The following is a 22,827-nucleotide window of genomic DNA, read 5'->3' as shown; positions in this document are numbered from 1 at the left end:
GGTATTGGAGCCCAGGGACCACATTTACAACATGGTCAACCCTAGAGCCAACCCTGACTGGCACCATCCAGGGTCTCCTTCTTTGGATTCCTCCCAGGGCCCCAGGAGAAGCTGTAGACAGCCGGGTTCATTGAGAGCTGCTCAATGAGCCCCATCACCCCTGCAGCCTTTGGTGCCTGTGTTCATTAACAAGTAGTCTTCATGTGCCCAGGATGGGACCCAATGTTGCCAGGGGCTGGGAGCATAGCAGTGAAGAAGACGTGGCTCTGTCCTTAAGGAGCTCACGATCAGGATTGAGGGGTGGGGTAGACAACCAAGAAAATAAACTATAATATAGTTTGAGTGTTAAGAAATGAAAGCTTTTTGGCAAAGCTCAGAGAACGGAATAGCCAGCTCCTCCAGGAAGGAAGGCCAAGCATATGCAATTGAGGAGTGATGTGTAAGTCAAGTCTTGAAAGATGGTGCAGAGAGCAGCCTCAGTGACAGATTAGAAGGCCCAGAGAACTTTTCCTTTCTTCTTAGAGTGAGTGCTCCACAGCCATGCTCGGAGTCCACTTTGCATCATGTGGGTGTCTTGGTTTGACTCCCACCAGAAGCAGACCCTAATATGAGAATCTGAAGACCTATAGTTTATTTGTGAGGTGAGCCCAGAAAACACACAGGGAGGGGAGTAGGAATGTGAAACAAGGAAAGAAAATCAGGCAATAAAATGACTTGTTACTGAGCAGATGGCCACTGTGGATGGCTGGAGCTTGACCCCACTGGGGACTCTGGGAGCCAGTGTAGAAGACTCACCCGCTTGGCGAGCAAGAGAGCTGGGATACTTAGCCACCAGCTCCCCTACTCATTGGTTGAGGGCTGCTCCCAGGAGGTGATGAATCCTGGGTACTTCCACCCTGCCCCTGGGGCAAGCAACACAGGCTCTAGTAGCCAGAGCAAGCCTCAAGTGAAGACTTGCAAGTGCTGGCAATTGGAAGTCCAGCTGGCATACACTGAAGTGGTGAGGGCCAAGGTTTGGGGCAGGGCATCCACAGAGCCGCTACAGGAAAAATCAATATAACTACTTACTAGCCATGCATAGCTTCACTGAGAGCCTGAGCATTCCTGAGAAACCCTTACCACCTGACTGACAATCCCCGGACACAGCATTAGGAGAATGTCAGCAAAAGAGAAATACTTTTCTCAAAAGACCTGCTATTACCACCACCACAAGTAGAGCCCAATAATAAATGGTGATAACACCCCTAGTGAGCCACTCTTCTGAATAATTCCACCGTCAATGAAAATAGTGACTATCAGATGCATATCTCTTTTCTGTATACATACATATGGAGTGCATGGGTGTTAATTCATAACCAGGTGTTAAGTACTACTGCTAAATTGGATTCAACAGATATAAGCTAAAAATAGCTCAGGGCCTTAAGTATAGCAGGCACTAGGACTGATGCTTTACATGCGTTATCTCATAATAATTCTAGTGATAGCCAAAGGTGGGTCACACTGACCCCACTGTTGGGCAAGGAAGTAGGCCCAGAAGTGTTCTCTAACCAAGGTCACCTGCTAGTAAATTCAGTCGCTGGGGATCAGCCCTGCGTCTGCTTGAATCCAAAGCTCTTGTTCTTTGCCCTACACTAAAGCAGCCTCCTTCATTTATAGACAAGGGTAAAGGAGCCATCAGGAATTAATCTCTCTGAGCAGGCATGTGTAACACACTCACGAGCATCCCCTTGTGTAGTCCTCTGACAACCCAGAGAGGTGTTAGCTAAGCCCTTTTCACCAGTCAGAGAACCGAGGCACAGAGGATCACACAGCTGCCAGGTGGCTGAGTGGGGCTTCCTCCTGGACCTCTGGCTTCGAGGTCACTGGTCTTTCTACTGCACACACTGACTCTGGGACAGAGAAGGCTAGGCTGCTTCTAAGGATAAAGCGATGCCTGAGATCCAGGCCCTGCCTCAGGGACTTTGTCCTCACGCTCAGCAGGTGTGTGACAGCTAGAACTCATGGAAGAACGTGCGATGAGCCAGCCAGGTCCCACACCAGGAGAGCTCAGAGAAGAGAGGCCAAGTCCAGCAGGGAGATAAGAATGCCCTCCAGGAAAAGGCCGTTCCCACCAGTGGGATGAGGTGTTGTAGGGTCATTGGGGCTTTACTACATGGAAATGGTGGAGAGGGACACTGAAGGCAGGAGCAGCAGGAGAAAGGCCGGTGTGTGGTCTCAGGCTTCTTGGAGGCCCCTGCTTGTATCAGCCCACTGCCGGGGTCCAGTATCCTCCTCGTCAGACAAAGCCCCACTTCCTGACTCTCAAAATAAAAAGAACTCAATGTCCTGCCAGTCTGAGCTGCAGTCAGGCAGTGGAAGTGGAACTGGGTCGCTGTTGAAAACATATGTTCCACCAACATCTGAATTCCCCTAAGGCTGTGGTTCTGTAACAGGCTTAGCAGGTACAATGCTCTGTGGGCAGCACTGTGAAATACTGATAACTTTCATTTTATTATGTGGAGCAGTAGCAGTTTAACTGGTAGAAAACCTATGTGTTTTAAGTAGCATAAAAGTAAGACCCTGCCTCAGAGTCCTACTACATCAGGGCTGTGGCTGCTGCAGGCCTTAAGCCCCGAAGCAGACGTCCACACACAAGTTGGGGAATGGTTTCTTCAAAGCCCTGGGGTCCTCATCACTTCCCACAGACATCCCTGCAACAGTCCTGGTTTAAAAAAAAAAAAAAAAAGGCCGGGCGCTGTGGCTCACGCCTGTAATCCCAGCACTTTGGGAGGCTGAGGCAGGTGGATCACCTGAGGTCAGGAGTTCAAGACCAGCCTGACCAACATGGTGAAACCCCGTCTCTACTAAAAATACAAAAGTAGCCAGGCATGGTGGCGTGCACCTGTAATCCCAGCTACTCGGGAGGCTGAGGCAGGAGAATCGTTTGAACTTGGGAGGTAGAGGTTGCAGGGAGCCGAGATTGTGCCATTGCACTGCAGCCTGGGCAACAAGAGTGAAACTCTGTCTCAAAAAAAAAAAAAAAAAAAAAAAAAAAAGGCAGCTCCTGCTGGCAACTGCTGTGCCTGAGGCCTCAGTCCTGGGCCAAGTACCCATAGCCAAAGGAGCAGCATGTCACCTTATTCCCACCCCCACAGACACGTGGGAAGAAAGCATTTTCCTGTTCGCCTTAAACAAGACAAAACAACTTTTACCAATCCACCCCCAGCATGCAGATCAATCCTTGGGACCATGTTCTGGGCAGATCTGAGCCCAGTTTAGACCACTCCAGTCCATAGTCACAGCCTGAGAGCTGCTCCAGCTGCCCTTGGATGGTGCTTTGCCGCTTCCGAGGCACAGTCTGTAGCCCAGAGCTGCCTTGGAGTCAGGTAGAGGATGCACCTCGTCCTCACTCTACAAGTTAGCAGCTCTGTGACCTTTAACAAGTTACTTAACTTCGCTCGTCTTCGTTTCCTCATTGTAAAATTAGATTAGAAATACCAAAGTTTTTTTGGCCTCAAGTCCTTTCCAGAGTGGGGCATGTTCCTTGAGTTAAAAATAGACCTACATGCCTATCTCAGGAACCTGTTATGAAGTAGGATCTATAAAAGAGCCAAGAGCAGATGCGTTAACCTCTGAGGTATGCCAGGGCAGGTAGTGGAATTGTTTCCCATCAGTGAGGGGAAACTAAGGATCCAAGAGACAAAATTGTAGCCCAAGGTCAAAGAGCCAGAAGCTGGTACTGCCAACTGCAGCCCTCTCCCCTCCCCTTCCAAACAAGCCTGGGGCAGGAGTGTGGCAGTGCTGAGGAGACTGAGGTGGCGTCAACCCAGGTAGACTGAAATAGGAGCCACATCTCCGAGTTTCTCTCCATCTGTGAAGCACTGGGACCCTTTGAGCTTTCAGGGGATTCCTCGGGGAACTTTGAACTCTGCCCACCAATTGGGTTTGCCCTCCTGGGCTTCCTAAAGGCAACTGCTCTCCAACACCCCCACAAGACACTCTTGGGGAGGTAACCAGTGGCGACCTCATCTTGCATTAAAGTGACAACAGCCCCTCTCTGCTTTCTCTATCTTCTCCATCCACAGACCTGGCCCCAGTTTTGCAGAGCCCCGACGGGAACTGGGTGGCCCTGAAGGACGGCGCTCCGCCCCCTACCCGACTACTGGCCAAACCTAAGAGCGGGACATTTCAGGCCCTGGAGGTGGCCTCCAGTGTGGCATCTGCCTACGATGAGATGGGCTCCGATAGCGAGGAAGACTTTGACTGGAGTGAGGCCTTGAGCAAGCTGTGTCCCAGGTCCCAGGGCCTGCCCAGGAACCCCCAACCTCAGCCCACACAGGCCCAGAGCACTGACCAAGGCCCCATAGCTGCCTCCCCATCCTCCGCAATCTCCCCCAACCCTGAGGCCATGTGCTCTGACTCGGAGACCTCCTCCGCGGGCTCTTCCCGAGAAGTTGGGCACCAGGCCAGGCTGTCCTGGTTGCAGAGGAAGGCCCCCAGGAACCCTGCAGCCGAGAAGATGCGCCTGCAGGGAGAACTGGACGTGAACTTCAACCCCCAGGTGACCAGCAGGGAGACCTCAGACAGCAGCGAGCCGGAGGAGGCCCCCCACACCACAGACCGGCGGGCCAGGAGGTGGAGAAGAGCCCGACTGGGCTCAGAAGAGCCAAGCAAAGAACCATCTTCCCCCAGCGCCCAGCTCCGGGATCTGGACACACGTCAGGTAATGGAAGTGCACACGTGCAAATGCACACACACTCTTAGGTAAGATGTGCCCTCCTCCAAGCACAAGTGGCATAGAGTCCTGGGTTTGGAATCCACAGACCCAGATTCTCGTCTTGGTTTTGCTGCTAAGTAGCTGAGTGACTCTAGACGGTCACATCAACTCTTTGGGACTCCACGTCCTCTTTGGAGATGATGACCTAGAATTCAAAGTGTGGTTTGTGAAGTGTGGCCCCCAGACCAGCAGCATCAGCACCACCAGGGAACTCATTAGAAATCTGCCAAATTGGAGATTCTGGGCATGGGACCCAGCCGTGTCTGTTATAACAAGCCCTCCTGGCGATTCCACTGTGCACTCAAGTTTAAGGGCCACGGGCCTTGGGTTTAGGGTTGAGGGATCTAGAGTCAGACTGCCTGGGTTCAGATCCAACTGTGTGGCCTTGGACAAGGCATCTCTCTAGTTCTCGGTTTCCTCATCTGTAAAATGAAGATGATATTAGAACCCACCTCAAAGGGTGTTCGTGACAAGTGAAAGAGATGTTTATAAAGAGCTAAGCTCTGTCTGAGATTGACACTAGGGCTCAGTAAACATTATTTCAATATTCTGTGATTCTTTAGTCCACATCAGACCCCTTCTGTGGATCCTCGGTGGTTCTTCCCACATGGTTTAGTTCAAGAAAAATGTGATTAAAGCCATGAATTTTCTCCCTTTAAAAATGCACTTGTATAGACACACACTCACACATGCACAAATGGTCTTGCTTACAATTTCAGATAATTAATGGGCTCCCAACCAGACTAACTTTATACTCTCTACACCCTGCTCATTCACAGCCTTGTGCCTTTGATTGTGCTATGCCCTTGCCCTTGCCCCCACCTCTTCTGGTGAAGACCTGCACATCACTGTCAACCCAATACCAAACCTTGTGGAGCCTAGCTGCCATGCCCTATACTCTTAGTTTGGCCAGAAACTCCCCTGTGGCTGCAGAAAACTCATGCAGGTCCAAAGATATGGTCCAAGATTTCACCAGTGTCTTCTACAAGATCTTCTGTGAATGCCTCAGCCACATCCCTGGTCCTGAGGCCCCCATAAAGACAATTGAGGACTCAGGTCCTCAAGCCATAGAATTTGGTATCAGCCCTGATTGACCTGCTAACATATTGCCTAGAAAAGGTCTTTTATTTAGTCCAAGCACCCATTTTCTCCTCCATAAAACAGAAGATCATTAAAAATCTGTCTCATGGGATTGTTATGATCATAGAATAAAAGTAAAAAGTTTGGTTCAAGTGTAAATCATTATTATCTAGCTCAAGTAGAGACTGTTGTCCAGAAACATGGAATGACTTGCCTCAAGGGATTCTCTTGAGAGTTTGCATGATTCACTTGCAGGTGTAAAATGTCACATCTCCACCTCAATTAGCTTTCTGTTTATTCTGAAGTGGCTTGAAATTTGTCTTCTACTGCTAATCTTTGCAAGGCATTGACGGAGAAGAGGCACTGCCTCTGCCTCCCAGGGAGTGACCTTGGGCTAGTGGCAGTACCCACTCCTCTCCACTAGGTGGGGATGGTGCTGCACTTCCAGAGACATCAGGTTATTTTTGGTTAATTATTATTATTATTATTTTTTAATGTAGGGTCTCACTGTGTTGCCTCATGCTTCTACACAGTAGCCTGTATAGAAAATGGGGAATAAGCTCCTCCCTGGGAGGGGCCTGTAGTATGGTAACGGGAAAGTTCACCAAGCTCATCTCCAACTCAGGCATCTCCGGATCCAACCAGTTTTTGTTTCTCCTGGACTGAGCTTTTTCCCGGAACTTTTTGAAACAATAAGAACTAAGGTGCAACAGTAACATGTGGGTCTTTAATTTTAAAATAGACTTGCCAAATTAAGCTCCCAAAACTTCATAGCGATTTGCATAGCCATAACAGTGTGAGAGTATGTTCTCTCATGTTGTCAACAATAGTGTTGTCAGTCTGCTAAATTTTTGCCAATTTTATGTGAAGAAAAAAAATTCCCTTTGGCTAACATTTTCATAATTACTGCTGAAATTGAGCAATTTTTCCTGTGTTTAAAGCTATTTGCACTTTTCTTCTTTCGTCCATCCCGCTAGCCTTGATAAGCAATTTACATTTATCTTTTTATCTGTTATTTTATTGGACTATTTGTCTTTTTCTTACTGATTTTTAGGAATTAGTTTTATTTTCTAATTGTATAATAGATTTTAGTTCTTTGATGGTTACACGTGAAACTATTCTCTCCTTGTCTGTCACTTTTGCCTTAAGTATATTTTACATACAAAAATTTTTGTTCATAATAATTTATCAGTTATTTTTGGTTATTATCAGTTATTTCCTTTATTATTTTTGTATTTGGTGCCTTAAGGCCTTAAATTTGCAAGGTTATAAGGATTTTTCTCCAATTTTTTCCTAATCCTTTGTAGTTTTCTATTTTCAGTTTAGTCCTTTAGACCATCTGTACTTTATCCTTCTGGGTGGTATGTGATAAGATCTAAACTTCAAATTAAGAATTTGTCACAAAATTATTATTAAATAATCTATCATCCACTGGTTTCAGATGCCCCTTTAGTATATTTTAACCTTTTATTTCTATAAACCTGTTTTGTTTTTTACTTTCTATTTTGTTCCATTGATCTTGAAGCCTATTCCTTCACAAATACTATTTTATTTTAATTATAATAACTTTATAATATATAATGCTATCTGTTGGATGGTCTTCTCTTCACCGTGTGGATTTTTAGAAAATGATATCATTTTCTAAAAGCATTTGGGCTTTTCTCAGTCCTTCACTTAAATGATTTGTTAAAATCTGCTCAAGTTGCAAAAAAGTATTTTTAAGTTTTGATTGGAATTACATTAAATGTATGTATCTACTTCAGAATAATTGATATCTCTGTAATATTAAGCCTTTCCTATCAAGAATATAGTACTTATTTCCATTTATTTACTTTACAGTGAAGTTTTATAGATTTTTTTCAAAGCTTTCATACGTTTCTTGTCAAGTAATTTTTAATTATCTTATACATTGTGTTGATATTGTAAATGAGATTTATTACATGTTCTAATTGCTTCTTGCTGGTGTATAGAAACTGTTCATTTCATGTTTACATTTTATAACTTAGTTCCCTAACGGATTCTCTTCTCAGTTCTGGTTGTCTTTTGGGTGATCATCTTAGCTAGTCCAGATAGATAATCATACTGTCAACAAGTAATGACACTTATCTTTTCCTTTCTGTCATGTATACTTATTTCTCTTTCTTGTTTTATTGCATTTGTGACAACTTATGCTACACTGAGACATAGTAATGACATCTGGCACCTTGCCTTTGTCTTGCTGCTACCCTTAGTGACCTGCTTCCGGTGTTTCACTATTAAGTGTCATGCTTGCTCTAAGTTTATTAGGTACTATCAAAATGAGAAATTATCTATTCCTAACTTACTAAACAATTTAAATCAGGAATGTGACTGCTTTTTGGCAGTAGATGATCATAGACTTTTTCTTTTTTATTTTTATTACATTTTATTTTATTTTTGAGACAGTGTTTTGCCCTGTCACCCATGCTGGAGTGCAGTGGCACGACGGCTCACTGCAACCTTGACCTTCTGTGCTCAAGAGATCTTCCAGCCTCAGCCTCCCAAGTAGCTGGGACTATAGGAGTTCATCACCATGCCCAGCTAAAATTTCTTTTTATTTTTCTGTAGAAACAGGGTCTTGCCATGTTGCCCAGGCTGGTCTTGAACTCCTGAGCTTAAGCAATCCTCCCACCTCAGCCTCCCAAAGTGCTGGGATTACAGGCATGAGCCACTGTGCCTGGCCAGCTTTTTCTTCTATAATCTGTTAATGTTGTAAATCACATTAATAGATTTATCAATTTTGAATCATCTTTTCATTTGTTGCATAAATTTTACTTATTTTTTTTTAATAAAAACCAGATTCCATTTGCTGGTTTCCATTTTGATGCTATCTCGTTCAGTTTGGTATCAGGTTATACTAATAACATGGCAAGGATTCTCTATTTTATCTTAGTTTTAGAACACTTTATATGACATAATAATTTTCTGAAAGTTTGGGAGAATTCACCTTTTAAGCTATCTAGGCCTGCTGCATCTTTATAGGGGCAGATCTTTTACTTTCTTTATAGATTTCTTCTTTGGTTGTTAAACCATTTAGATTTTGTAACTCTTCTTAAATCTACTTTAGTAATTTACATTTTCATAGGCAATCATCTATTTAATCTAGATTTTCAAATGTATTGATATAATATTATATCTAATATTCTCATCATGTTTTTAAAAAAATTTCTCTGCACTATAGTTAGGCATCCTCTGGTTTATAGATTTTTTTCTCTCTCTTGCTCTCATTCTCATTCTCTATCATTCCCTCTTTTCTCTGTCATTCTCTATCATTCCCTCTTTTCTTACTTGAACTTACCAGTCTTATTTTTTTACTGGTGTTTTTGAAGAACCAGCTGTTACTTTCATTCATTAATCCCAGGGATTTTTTATTTTTCTTCCTAGTCCATTAATTTCTACTTTTATATTTATTAATATATAACATATTAATAATATATAATAAAATATAAAAATATACTTTTATATTTATTAATGTCTTCTTTTTACTTTCTTGTTTTCACACGTTTTTCTATATATTCTGATATATATAGAAATATATATATTTCCAATATAGCTAATGAATTTTCCCTCAAATTCAGTTTTGTTTCCACCCCGCTAGCTTTGATATGCGATGTGCCCATTGTCAAACTTTTCCAAGTAATTGATCATTTCCAGTGTAATTCTCATTTTAATCAAATTAAGTTAGTGAGATGGATAACACTTCGATTTGTTTTTGCATTTTGTTTTGGTTTTGTCACTAATTTTTAGGATGCATTATGAATAATGAATATGGCTTACATAATTGCTAATGTTGGGAATTTGTTGAGACTGCATTTATGGTTTAATAAATGGTCAGTTTTTGTGAATGTTTTATGTGTGTTTGGAAGGAACACATGTTCTCTGTTTTTTGGAGACAAAACTGCATGTGTATGTATGCATTGTTCTGGGCATTAACAAAACAAGGTCCTGTCTCTTGAAGCTCACATTCATTTTCCTTCATTTCTCTAATTTCCGATTACTGTTGTCTTCATTGTTCTGCAGTTTTCTTAATTCCTGTCTTTTTAGAGGCTTGTGAAGGACTCATATTAGGAGACGCAAAAGTACATCTGTCATCTCACTCCCTGCTAGATGCTTCACCTCATGGGCCAGGATTAGCAGATGAAGTCAGCTGAAAGCAGGAGTCCTTTCTCGCATTTTCTACCTTATCCCTGGCCTCACTCACTTGACACATACCTTTGCACACTGAGCCTCTATGCCAGGGGTCCCCAACCTTTTTGGCACCAACAGTTTTGTGGATGACAGTTTTTCTATGGATTGCGGCAGGTCATGGGAGGTGAGGGATGGTTTCCGGATGAAACTGTTCCACCTCAGATTATCAGGCATTAGTTGGATTCTCATAACGAGCGCACAACTCTCGTCCCTCACATGTGCAGTTCGCAATAGAGTTTGCGCTACTCTGAGAATCTAATGCCACCCCTGATCTGACAGGAGGCAGAACTCAGGTGGTAATGCTGGCTCACCTGCTGCCCACCTCTTGCTATGCAGCCTGGTTCCTAACAGGCCAATGGCCAGTACCAGTCCGTGGCCCCTGGGCTGGGGACCCCTGCTCTATGCAATCCATAACATAAACTGCTGAACACACTCTTCTATCCTCCTAAACCCAACCCCCTGATGGACATAGATGGACTAAAACCCCATCTCTTTTGAATATTAATTCTGCTGTTGTAGAATTAATGCAAGTGTAATTCTGTAAGTCTAGACTTCAAATGCAAGTCTATGTCTGCTTCTGTGTTTTCAGTTTTTCTGCAGTCTTTTGTCTTCCCATTTCACCTTATCCTGTAGTCTGTTAGTCTAAGTGCTGAACTCTTATAGCTTTTTACACCTCTTAATTGAAAATCTGTATTATTACTCTCTAATGAGAATGCAAAACTGCTACCAGACACTGTGTCCTGATTGTTAGTAAAATTCACATGATGCCTTCAGGCTAACTTGTTTCCTTCTCTCTGCAGTATTTTTCCATGGGTTCCACATTAACTTTTCCTGTTAGCAGTTCTTAAATGAGGATAATGCTATCCCCACCCTCATTGTTTGCCAATATCTAATGCCCTCAAATCATTTCCACTCTGCTAGCTTAAGATAGGGGATTTTTGTTACTCTTACTACCTCGCATTATGCTTCTCTGATCAGATGGCTAAGAACCTAGCCACAGTATTGAATATATAGATAATGAATGAATTAATGAATTAGAAATAACAGACACCATCACACACTTTGCATGGTTTTTGTAGTCTCTACCCCAGAGCTTATGTTTTATCACTACACCTCCCAGGATGCAACATGGTGCCATGGCTAGTTCTTCCTCCTACCCACCTAAATATTTTAAGGTAAATACATTTCCTAAGTAGCTATAAAACAGGGAAGCACCGAAGGGAGTTGGAAGTGAGCTTCTCTTCAGATGCTTAAAAAGTCCCACTGCCACAATAGAAGGCTCAACTGTTGTGTTTTTGTTTCTTGGTATTTGTTTTGCTTTGTTTTATGGTGAGCATTTATCTTAATATTTCAGGACCAAGATTCGAGGTTGAGAGAATACTGGGAGGAGGGTCAACAATTACTGTGACTACTTAGAAAAGGTAGAGAGTAACTGAGTCTCCAAGTGCACTCGTGAGCCTTCTATTTAATAAAAAATTTCCCCATTCATTTATTGGCAACAAACGGACTTTGATTGATTTCTAGTGTTGTGGGTTTTCATCTTTTTCTATATCTTCCCACACAGTTTTGGTGGAAATTTTGTGTGAAAGATGTCTGCCAGATACCATTTTAAAATGGAAACCTGCTGATTAATTTTTTGTTGATTGAGACTTCAGGATCACAGGAGGCTGCTATTTTAATTTCCTCCAATGTTTCATTTTTGGTTATACTCATTAGCAAAACTTGTTTTCTTGGAGTAAACTTTCTCCCGCCTAGCATTCTAGATTCTAATTATTCTTTAAAAATATGTTAGGAGTCTTGCCATAGTGAGAAACTACCAGTTCTTTATAACTAATCATCTGTAAATATTCCTTTATTTAATAGGTTTATGCCTTGCTCCAGAAATAATTTAAATTGGCTTATGTAAATATGAACAGGGGAAAATAAAATAAAAATATAACAATGAAAAGGAGGACAAAGGGAAAACCAGAGCAGAAAAGATAAGATGAAGCAAGGAGTAATGATAATTTACAAAATTGATGGAATGACTCTTAGGTGAGAGATACCAAAAATTTGTCCCTGAGTTTCTAGAAGACAATAGAAGGAGGGTGGCATGACCAGTTCCCCAAGTCATGGAAGCTCTAGTAGAATAATAAGTCCATTCCTTAAAGGATGCTGCTCTCAGAGCTAAAATCCAAGAGAAAGTCATCCTGTGGATCCTTGTGGAGAGGATGGAGACCACAGCAGCCCCTGCTCTAAACTGCTTCCATGGATTCACACTCGGGGCTGCTTCTCATAATGTCACTCAGTGTTGACCAATACATCACAGCGGGCACTGTTCAATTAAGTTCAATTAAGTCAGGCTGATGAGGGGCCAAAATGCACTGACCTCTGCTGTCCGGGCTGCTCCAGGATTAAGTGTGGGGATGTGGAGAGCAGTGGAAGGCTGCCTCCCCATTGCTCCCCTCCCTGTTTGATGAGTGTTGTGGAGCTCTGTATTCGAGGGGATGCTCTCTGACAAGTGCTTGTGAGGCCACGCATGTTGGCAGTAAGCTGAGTTGGAGGTAGTAGTGACACTCCCCTGAGAACACTGGGGCTCCCAGAAGGTTCGCCTGCCTCTGAAGTGTACCAAGAGAATATCCCCAGGCAAGGCCTTAAAATCTACTCAGAACTGTATTGGAATTATTTCCAGTACACAGACCAAAGGGTAATCATTCCCTTCTGCCCTTCAATTCTCCACCCTGATTTTCAAATATTTTTAGGCATAGAGGTTTCCCTTAAATGAAATCTAAAGAGAAGGCAGGCGAGTGCACTTTCACTTGTACCAAAGGTTGTATCTCCCACAAAAATAAAAATAAACAGAAGACAAATCATAATACGGCTGAAAGCAGAGCTGCTCTGAGGCGCAGTTGTTCCCTCATTCCTCACCACTTACCTCCACGTCCACAGCAGCCCAGCAAGCACAAACAATAACCTGGAAGGACTTTAGAGCAGGTGTGACCAAATACCCGTCAGAAGAAAAACCTTAGTCGCATGTCTGTCAACTGATTTCCCCTGGAGCACAAGAATTGCTAGGAGTGCCTTCCAAGATAAACTGGTTGCAGAGAACATGTCTAGAAAATGAGACACTTGCTGGAAAATGGTGCTTCTTACATTTTCTTTTTGTTATAGGCCCTTTCGAGAACCTAATGAGTACGCTAGGTCAGGGTATGCAATCTTTTGGCTTCCCTGGGCCACAGTGGAAGAAGAAGGGTTGTCTTGGGTCACACATAATATACTAATGCTAATGATAGCTGATGAGCTAAAAGAAAAAGAGCAAAAAAAAATTGGTAATGTTTCGAGAAAGTTTATGAATTTGTATTGGGCTCAATGCAAAGTCATCCTGGGCCACATGGGGCACGGGATGAGCAAGCTTGCTCTAGGTCTTCTCTCTAGGAAGGAAAAAAATGTGCACAAATGCAACAGAGTTTTATATTCAATCTTGGGGAGTATTGGGAGCCTGTCTGGAGCCTCTCTATATAGGATTTTTAAATAGGAGTCTGTTGGATATTAAGGATTCTCTACTGAAAATGATCACTTTATTGTAGCAATAGTTAAATTATTTGGGGCCTTCTTTTAGGAGACATTAAATAGCAGGGCTAACTATCAACTATGGCTTTTACTTGTATGTAGCAATAAAACCATGTTAATTCCATGAAAGAAAATGTTGAGTTCTCTATTCCATATGGCAGGGACCCAAGCCCCGCTTATTCAAATGGATAGCAACTCATTCAGGGCCAATACAGAGAAAGGGGTCTAGAGCACACTCAGTCCCTTCATCCCAACCCCTGCCCTGCGTGTCATCATGTGATTGCCAGGAAATCCTACTGCTGACCCTGACTCTCACACTGGCATTAAGACCCAGGTTCTGAATCACCACCAAAATTCATGGATCGCATAACTTAGTCTATGCCTATCACAATCCTGAGTCAAAGAAAAATCGAAAGTGAAACCCACTGCAAGTGCTGCTTTATTCCTAACAGATTGCTCCACAAAGCGACAGAACAATTGTGGCCAGTATGAAGATAATTGTGTCTTAATTATGCCTAATGTTTCATTATTGGAACGCTAAGCATGTGGGAGTTATTTATCTGACTGCTCAAGGTCATCGCAAAGGTCTGATTGCAAAAATTCAAAAACTTGCCACCTCAGGCATAAATGGGTTAAATTTGCCCATTCCTCATGTAAACATTCACCTGAAAAGCCCAGACTAGCAATTTTCTAGATATTTTATATGGAATTGCCATAATTCTGGGGAATAAGTGGTTGCCCTTTCAAAAAATAGCATAGTCTAATTCCATCGGATAGGAGATTAGCAATGAAGAAACAGAGAGGAGGTGCAGATACCAGCAGTCAGGAGGTTTTGGTTCCGAGAGTGGGAGTTGTGCCCCAGATTAGATTCAGACTTGTTTGTTTTTTAATGTAATAATATAAAGGACTCAGAAATCATGGAATCTATATACCAAAGCAACTGATCTGTAATAATAAAAGCTAAAAAATAAGCCTTCCAGATGACATCCTGGTGCTAAGATTTCATTACATCCTTCACCAAATTCATCACCAGGTAGGTAGTCCCCATACCTTCTGTGCAATTCCACCAGCTAGGTAGCTCCTTCCACGTGATGGGTTCTCCATGAGAGAACCTTGAGAGACTCTCTTTGAGGCAACAGGAAACGTATTATAATATTAATTTCTATAAGATTCCAGATGGTGTCTTTCCATTTCCACTGTGTGAAGCTGACTAAGGGTTTGGTGTATATTTGTGTATGTGTCTGGCTGCTATCACACCAATTATAAGGAAAACAAATGCCTTATTCACAGCATGTGAATTAGACTAGTTTTAGGTGGACAGCAATGCATTGGAAGTGGGAAAACTTCTACCTTAGACACCAGGGACAGAAACGTTCTAAGTCCTCTGGGAGAGACGGATCAGCTGCAGAGTCCAGCAGCCCCATGGCTCATCCGCTGTCTCCAGCCTCTGAATAGCTGTGCCAAAGGATTGGCAAGGAAAACTATGTACATTTGCCACACTGAGTGCCCTAAAGTTGTTTAACCTGTAAGTTGGAGCTTTTCTCTGAAGTCTACTAAAATAAAATCTAAAAGCAAGCTGCAGAAACTTGGTTTTTTAGGTCAGGTTCAGTATCTTTCATCAACAGGAATGAGGAGAGCCACGAGGACACAAGGATATATTCAACAAAGGTTAACATGGGACTGTTGAAAGTTATCCCTTATCTGGACTCTTTTTTAAAAGGTGGAAAAAGCCCAGAGCCTTGCCTGCCCTTTGCCTCCTGAAACAACCTGGCAGGTGAAAGACAGCCCTATGAAAAACTTTCTGAGACTGGGGCTGCTTTTTATGAGAAAGATGATGAGGCTAAATAGGAGAAAAAAAATTTTTAATTACAATAGGCTAGATTTCAGTGTGCACAGATCACTGGGGTTACTGAGGTAAAGACAGTATTCTAAGGAAATCTCAGGGTATTCATCTCCAGAAAGAATTCTAGAAAAATTATCTTCTCACTCCTTTAAGTATTCCCTTTTGTGAAACAAGAGGTTAAACTCCTTGCCTCTTGGGTTCTCTCCCTGCTTCATGGCTCTGCTGTTTTCCTTTTAGTGGGCACGGTTTAATTTGGAGCATCCAGTCTTGTTTTGGTGTAAGAGAAGAGCTTGGCCTTCAGGGTCAGGTCACCTTCACCTCAGCTATCCACTAGTGTGACCTTGGACAGTACACACAGCCTTTGTCCTCATCAATACAGAGGGAACTGCTGGGATGCCTGAGTGTGACATTCCGTGCACAGTGCCCTGTAGAGCGTGCACCCACACAGTGTGCTCGGCAGTGAGAAATGTCTCGTTCCTTCCCCCACCACTCAAATCCCCATCACCTCACCTCCATTTATTTATTTATTTATTTATTTATTTAGAGACTGAGTCTTGCTTTGTCACCAGGCTGGAGTGCAGTGGTGCAATCTCAGCTCACTGCAATCTCCACCTCCCAGGTTCAAGTGATTCTCCTGCCTCAGCCTCCCGAGTAGCTGGGATTACAGACGCATAACATCACACCCAGCTAATTTTTTTTGTATTTTTAGTAGAGACAGGGTTTCACCATGCTGGCCAGGATGGTCTCAATCTCCTGACCTCATAATCTGCCCACCTCAGCCTCCCAAAGTGCTGGGATTACAGGTGTGAGCTTCCATGCCTGGCCTTCCTCCATTTATTTCTGTTCTCGTGTTTCTTTAGCTGAAGAATTCAATAATTTCCTCAAGAATTTTTAGAAGACCTCCAGTTTGAGAAAGTTGGCATTAAATTTTAAATACTGTCAATTTAAGAAAAATGTTGGCACCATCCTAAATATAAATGCAGATATAAGAATGGAGATCTTACACACATGGCAGCACCTAGCCATGGGGTCAAGGCCTGGGTAATCCAGAACATGCCTCTTTTTTCAGTGATCAATGAGATGAAAAACAACATTTAAGGTTATTGTAAAGAACTTGCACACCACTGAAAACATATTAGAAGTCTCTTGTTTAAGAAACTATACTGACTTATCTTAGGAGCATTCCATCATTAAGTGTTTAAAGATATGCATTTCTGTTTAGCCAGGGTCTCCAAGTTCCATATATATATATATATTTTATTTTATATATATATTTTTATATATATATATATATATATATATATATTTTTTTTTTTTTTTTTTTTTTTTTTGAGACAGAGTCTCACTCTGTCACCCAGGCTGGAGTGCAGTGGTATGATCTCAGCTCACTGCAACCTCCATCTCCTGGGTTCAAGCAAGCACATCCAGCTAATTTTTGTATTTTTAGTACAGACAGGGTTTCACCATTTTGGCCAGGCTGGCCTCAAACTCCGGACCTCAAATGATCCACCCACCTCAGCCTCCCAAAGTGCTGGGATTACAGACATGAGCCACCATGCCTGGCCCCACGCTACATTTAAGTGTGCAAGGAAGAGGCAACTTTTTGTTCTTTAGTAACTGCCTTAAACTTCCCCATTCGCCTCCCCATTCTGACTAGCTAGGAATGTAAATCAACCAATTCAAAGAAAACTTGGCCTCTTGTGATTTGAATTATTTTCCCTTTTCTTTCCATTTAAACCTGCCTTTCCTAGGTAAATAATCAGTCCTCCAAACCCTCCACTTTCTCTGCCTTCGCTGTCTTGGAGAGCATATTGAGGAGCTTGTAGGGTTCTCGTGGCTGCGGGGCATCTTAGAGCTAGACAGTGTCCTCTGGGTCCTTGCAGGACTCTGCAGTGATGAGGACCCTGCTCATCAGGTCATTTCTCTGCGTCACTGGCATCTGCTGCCAACATCTAAGACCTGGGAACTTTGGTCTGTTCCCTGTCTGCTCCATTAGAAGCCAGCACCCCTTCCACGGGCACCAGCATGGCTCTCACACATGTCAGCTACCTGGCCCTGGCTGTCCAACCCCAGGACAGCTACTTTATTACAGTGTCACCAGCAATCTTCTATGACTCTGCTTCTGGGTGCCCTCTGTGCCACACAGGTGCCAGGAGGGACCCTGGAGCCCCCTTCAGCCTCCCTAAGAAGCTCCTCATCAGGGGTGATTGTACTCTGATTCTGCTGCCCATATCATCATAAGGTGGGGGGGGGGGGGGGGGGGGGGGGGGGGGGGTCAGAGGTCATAGGCATCCTGTGAGGTTGCCTCTCTCTAGATTTCAATAGAAGTAGAAGTGAAATTTAGCTTTTCAACAGATTCATCTCTAGAAACCCTCTGTCCGTGTTCACAAAATCTGTCTTTTGAGCCTTTTGCTACCCTAAAGAGCTAATGGAGTGAACTGATCAATGGTCTTTTGGTTCTGGATCTACATTCACCTTCCCTGGGGTAAAATGCTTATGGTTTAGCCTAAAAAAATGAAGACACAAGGGAATGCAGTTTTAATGGGAAATGAAAAGCACTGCTTTCTTGTTTTCAAAATAATGTCCCATTATACGTACAAATACCGCTTTATAAGGTGGAGACTTTGAGACACCACACCAGTGGGCAAGCAACTCTGATTTTCAGATTACTTAAAATGTTTTGTGCCCAGATACAGACATTGCTCATAGTTATCCAGCTTGCCCATAAGGAATTTCATTCTTTCCCACCCCACCCTCTGCCCCTGACCCCCACCGTCCTCCCTGCAAAAGCTTCTCAGGATTCTCCACTGAGTTCATAATCTTCTCAGTGATCTGCTTAAGTCCCTCACTGTCCAACATAGTGAGTATGTTTGGTGTTTGGGTGAAGTTGTTGTGATAATCAGGGTCCCTTGTAAGTAGAAGAGCATTTTTGTTGGCTGAAGACTCAGCAGCACTCTTATTTTCTCTAAATTCTGTTTCCCAGCTGGCTTTAAACACAAACCTCCTTACTGCTCCCTTCTCTGAATTCAACTGTAAGCTTCCAATGGTGTACATGTTCAACTAACATGTACCCATCTACTGTTGTCTTACTTAGGAAGTATTCTTATTGATAAGTATTCTTATCGGTATTTCTTAGCCTTTTGGGAGCACGGACCCCTGTGGAAATCTGATGAAAACTAATAATGCTCATCCTAGAAAAGTGTGCATGCATACCAAAGTTTGTGAACAATATCAGGGGTCCACAGAGGCCCATCCATGGACTCCATGTCAGCCAAGATCCCAGCTTAGCATTTACTGTCTCAGCTATCATGAAAATTAAAATCAGCTCATGGGGGAAAATATGTGTGAGTTTATAACATAGGGCAGGGATTGCTTAACCCTTTGCAGGTTAAAAATACCTATTTTTCTCTGGAGATATAAATATTTGCTAATCTACTTGATGAATATTAGATGGCCAAATAATACTGTTATTTTTGAAGTTCTTGTGGCTTTTGATAATGATGCTTCCAGTTATGCTTATGGTATCTCATCTGGGCATCAGATCTGTGTGCATACGATTCGTCTTTCTGTGAACTCAAGAACCATCACTTAGCGTTATGATTCTTGCTGCTCCAATAAAACTTGAGATATGTCCTGATAATCTTTAGGATTCCATTCTTTAAGATTTGCTCAGTTATCATCTATTCTAATTTCCCTTCCTGACAATATCTACCTTAACCAACCAGATGAGGGCCCTTCCTCTGAGTATCATCAAACCCTTACGTGTGGTTATTCTGTTCCCCAGTATGTTACAATTGTCTGGTTCAATGTTCCTCTCTCCATCACACTGTCAACTCCAATAGGGCAGGAACAGTGTCACTCCCACCCTTGAGCCCCAGTAAAGCACAGTGCTCAGCACATAGTGGGTGCTCAACACGTGTTTGCTGGATGTGGACTGAATCACAATAATTCCTCATAATTTCTCGTGATAAATAGACATGAAACGTAGACAAATCATGTTAAGCAGGTTTCATCTTTTGGGTTAACTATTTTAGCCTTGTAAATTAGTCTTTCATGGTCTGTATATTCAAGCAATAATTAGGACAAAGCTTAATGTTAATAAAAGTAAACTAGAGTTAACATGAATTGACAGCTCCATGTGTAGAGATGATAAGAGAAGGTCACCAGGGCTGAGTTTGTAACCAGTTGCTGATTTCCTGGCTAATTTAGTGCATACTACAACAATAGCAGAAAATCTATTTGATAGTTAAAGCCTATTTCTTAGACTGGTGTTTAACCCTCCACAGACTGACCCAGACCTGATTTTTCCATACCACCCGGCTCCTCACTCTCTCCACTTCTGAACCTTATCCCTATAACTATGCAAGCAGCTTCATGTGCCCTGGGTCCTATTGGTCCTGCTGCTTCTACGTCAAGAATGCCTGTCCCATTACAAGAATGACCTGCTCAGAGGTCATTCTTCCTGTGGACCACCTCCACATCCCAGGCAAAGGAATTCCCCCTTCTCAAGCTGCTAGGAGTACAGGTTACTTCACATGAGTCCCTCCCTAATCGGGACCAGAAAAAAATAATCACTTCCAATAGATGTTTTTCTCTTAATTATTCAGTGATATTTTTCATTTCTATGTCATCTGTTTTCTTCTAATCACCTTTGGATAGACATCTGCCTTTAGAATTTATCCAATTACAAACTCTCTCAAGTAAAATTGATACACAAACAAAGTATGAAAGAATGTATCACACATCTTTTTAAAAAACAAGATATCCAGATTATTGTTGCAAAATGTTTTGTGATGAAGTCCTTCCTGTTGAATGAGTAACTGGATGAAAAGACCATACTTCTTTTTCATCCTTATTAATATTGTTGATAATATTTACTCATCAGTTCTTGAGCTTGAGAAAATTCACCTGGGACACTGTCATCTGAAGACTCTTAGTCTGAGATTTCAATAATATAACCAATTTCACCATTATTGTTAGAATCTAGAGACCTGCTGTCCTCTTTGAATTCATCTTCTGAGTCATCTAATGATGGTGAAATGTTGTTCTCTGTCAGTTTTTGGAATTTTCAATTGTATGCAGTGAAAACTAAAAGCAGATTCAAAATAGTGATGATTTATGTCCCTACTGAATCATCCTTCTAGGCAATTTCAATATTCTACTTATTTTTTCATCTTTTTTAGCATAATTTGGAATAATTGGTGAGTAATGATGAAAAATAATTCCCTGGATGATGAAATAGCAAAATGTTTCAAAAGATAGGAAAAATAAGATCACAAAGATCCCATTATATATCTTAGATTTATAAAAAGGTCCAGTGAACCCATATGGTAATTGTAATGAGTTATATTTTATTTAAAAAGTAAGTAAATTCTCTTCGTGTTCTTCAGAAGCCCTCTAAGAGAATAAAAGTTATAAAATATCAAACCCTACAAATAGATAGAACAACTCCAAGAGGAAACTCAAAAAGTAAAATTGGGTCCAGTGATCCCAATGGTATGCCATATTATGTACATATGAACACTTCAACACACATCTGTCTAACTGAAGGCCAAGAATAGAGGAAGAGTCACACTCTCTATGTCTTCCTGGAGTTCCCCAGGCCTAGTAAAGGCTTTACTCACAGAAGGAGTTTAGGAGATATTCAGCAAGTGGAGAGTTGGAGCAGGAGATATAATCATTAAGGGAATGTCAAACAATATTCCTTACATACGTGCAAGGTCCTTGTACCATCTCGAAATCTAGGCCCTTTGCCTAGAATATTGTTCTTCCCTCTCTCCCTTTTAGCTGGGTGACTGTTAACTTTGAATCTCAATTCAGAGTCCCTTCTGCAGGGAAGCTTTCCCTAGTCCTCAACCCCTCCCATCAAGTGCTTATTTATGGGCTGTGAGAATCCCTTCCCTTCACCACATCCCAGCCACACACATCATTTTCTCTGCACTCAACCACCACGAAAAGTTAGTACTCATTAGCCAACACCTCTTCCTCTCCATTCCCACCCTATTGGTTACTGGTTACAAAAATACAGTTAGATAGAATAAATGAGTTCTAATGTTAGATAGCACAGTAGGAGAACTGTAGTTAACATAATTTATTGTATATTTGGGCCGGGCATGGTGGCATGTATCTGTAGTCCCAGCTACTTGGAAGGCTAAGGCAAGGAGAATCGCTTGAGCCTAGGAGCTCTGGGCTATAGTGTGCTGTGCTGGTTGGGTGTCCACACTAAGTCTGGCATCAATATGGTGATCTCCTAGGAGCGGGGGACCACCAGATTGCCTGAGGAGGGGTGAACTAGCCCAGATTGGAAACAAAGCAGCTCCAAGCTCCCATGCTAATCAGTCATGGGATTAGGTCTATGAATAGCTACTGCACTCCAGCCTGGGCAACACAGTGAGACCCTGTATCCAAAAATAATAATTTATTGTATATTTGGAATGTTCTCAACACCAAGAAATGATAAATGTTTGAGGTGATGGATATCTTAATTATCCTGATTTGATCTTTATACAATGTAGACATGTATCAGATATCACATGTATCCCATAAATATGTACAATTATTCAGTATCAATTTTTGAAAGTGAATATGGAAAGTTTTAGTGTGTCTCCTTCATTACAGAGCTGACCCAGGCAAGGGCTGGTCAGGTTCTCCAAGCATCCTTTCACCAGCACAGTGCTGCCCATGGTGGGAGCTCAGAGAGTAGTCTGTGAATTAAAAAAAAAAATTGAATTCAAACACTTTTCTGAGTAAAGAGGCTTACCTTCTCAAATTCATGCCTTTGAGAAAGTAAAGGTAAAAACTAAAAGTCCATCTGAAAAGAAAACAGACCAGGTAAGAAAGCTGTTACTTTCCTAGACTATATGTTCCTATGTTCCTTTAGTCAGGGGTTATTGGGAACAAGAGGCAACATGGCTGTAGCAGAGGGCTCCTCATCTCATGATTCTGGCTTTCGTTTAGGTGTCAGATGATTTATCAGAGACAGACATCAGCAATGAGGCTCGGGACCCCCCGACTCCCATAAACACCACAGAGGAGAAACGGAGAAACAGGCTGTACGAGTTAGCAATGAAAATGAGTGAAAAGGAGACTTCTTCAGGGGAGGATCAGGAGTCTGAGCCCAAGACAGAATCTGAGAACCAGAAGGAAAGTCTGTCCTCTGAAGACAACAGCCAGAGCGTCCAGGACGAGCTGAAGAAGGTAAGGGGCTGTGAAGCCACCTGCAGACAGCTCAAGCTTCTGCAGTGGGTGCTGGAGATTCTATATTGGTGCAGAGAGGTGCTGGGTCCCCAAAGAGCTCTCTCTAAAATGCCCAACCCTGTGCACTTAGGAGAGCCTAAGAGAACCCTTCTTAACTTGCACTGGGTGGTACAATCAGGAAAACAGCACCATGGAA

The 22,827-nt window shown here is 42.5% G+C and overlaps 1 protein-coding gene across 8 annotated transcripts in view; it reads left to right on the top strand.

The window, feature by feature from the left end:
- MYRIP (myosin VIIA and Rab interacting protein) overlaps positions 1-22,827 on the top strand; it is a 404,653-nt gene that overhangs the window by 333,723 nt on the left and 48,103 nt on the right. For all 8 annotated transcript variants that reach the window (XM_031662842.1, XM_031662839.1, XM_031662841.1 and 5 more), the window contains 2 exons: positions 4,065-4,702; positions 22,392-22,631. In XM_031662842.1, coding sequence (XP_031518702.1) covers positions 4,065-4,702; positions 22,392-22,631 — 878 coding nt within the window. The remainder of the gene's footprint in view (positions 1-4,064; positions 4,703-22,391; positions 22,632-22,827) is intronic.

The sequence above is a fragment of the Papio anubis genome, chromosome 2 (assembly GCF_008728515.1).
Source record: "Papio anubis isolate 15944 chromosome 2, Panubis1.0, whole genome shotgun sequence".
Lineage (NCBI taxonomy): Eukaryota > Metazoa > Chordata > Mammalia > Primates > Cercopithecidae > Papio > Papio anubis.
The sequence above is the reverse complement of the archived record's forward strand: the minus strand, read 5'-3'. Positions and strand labels throughout refer to the sequence as shown.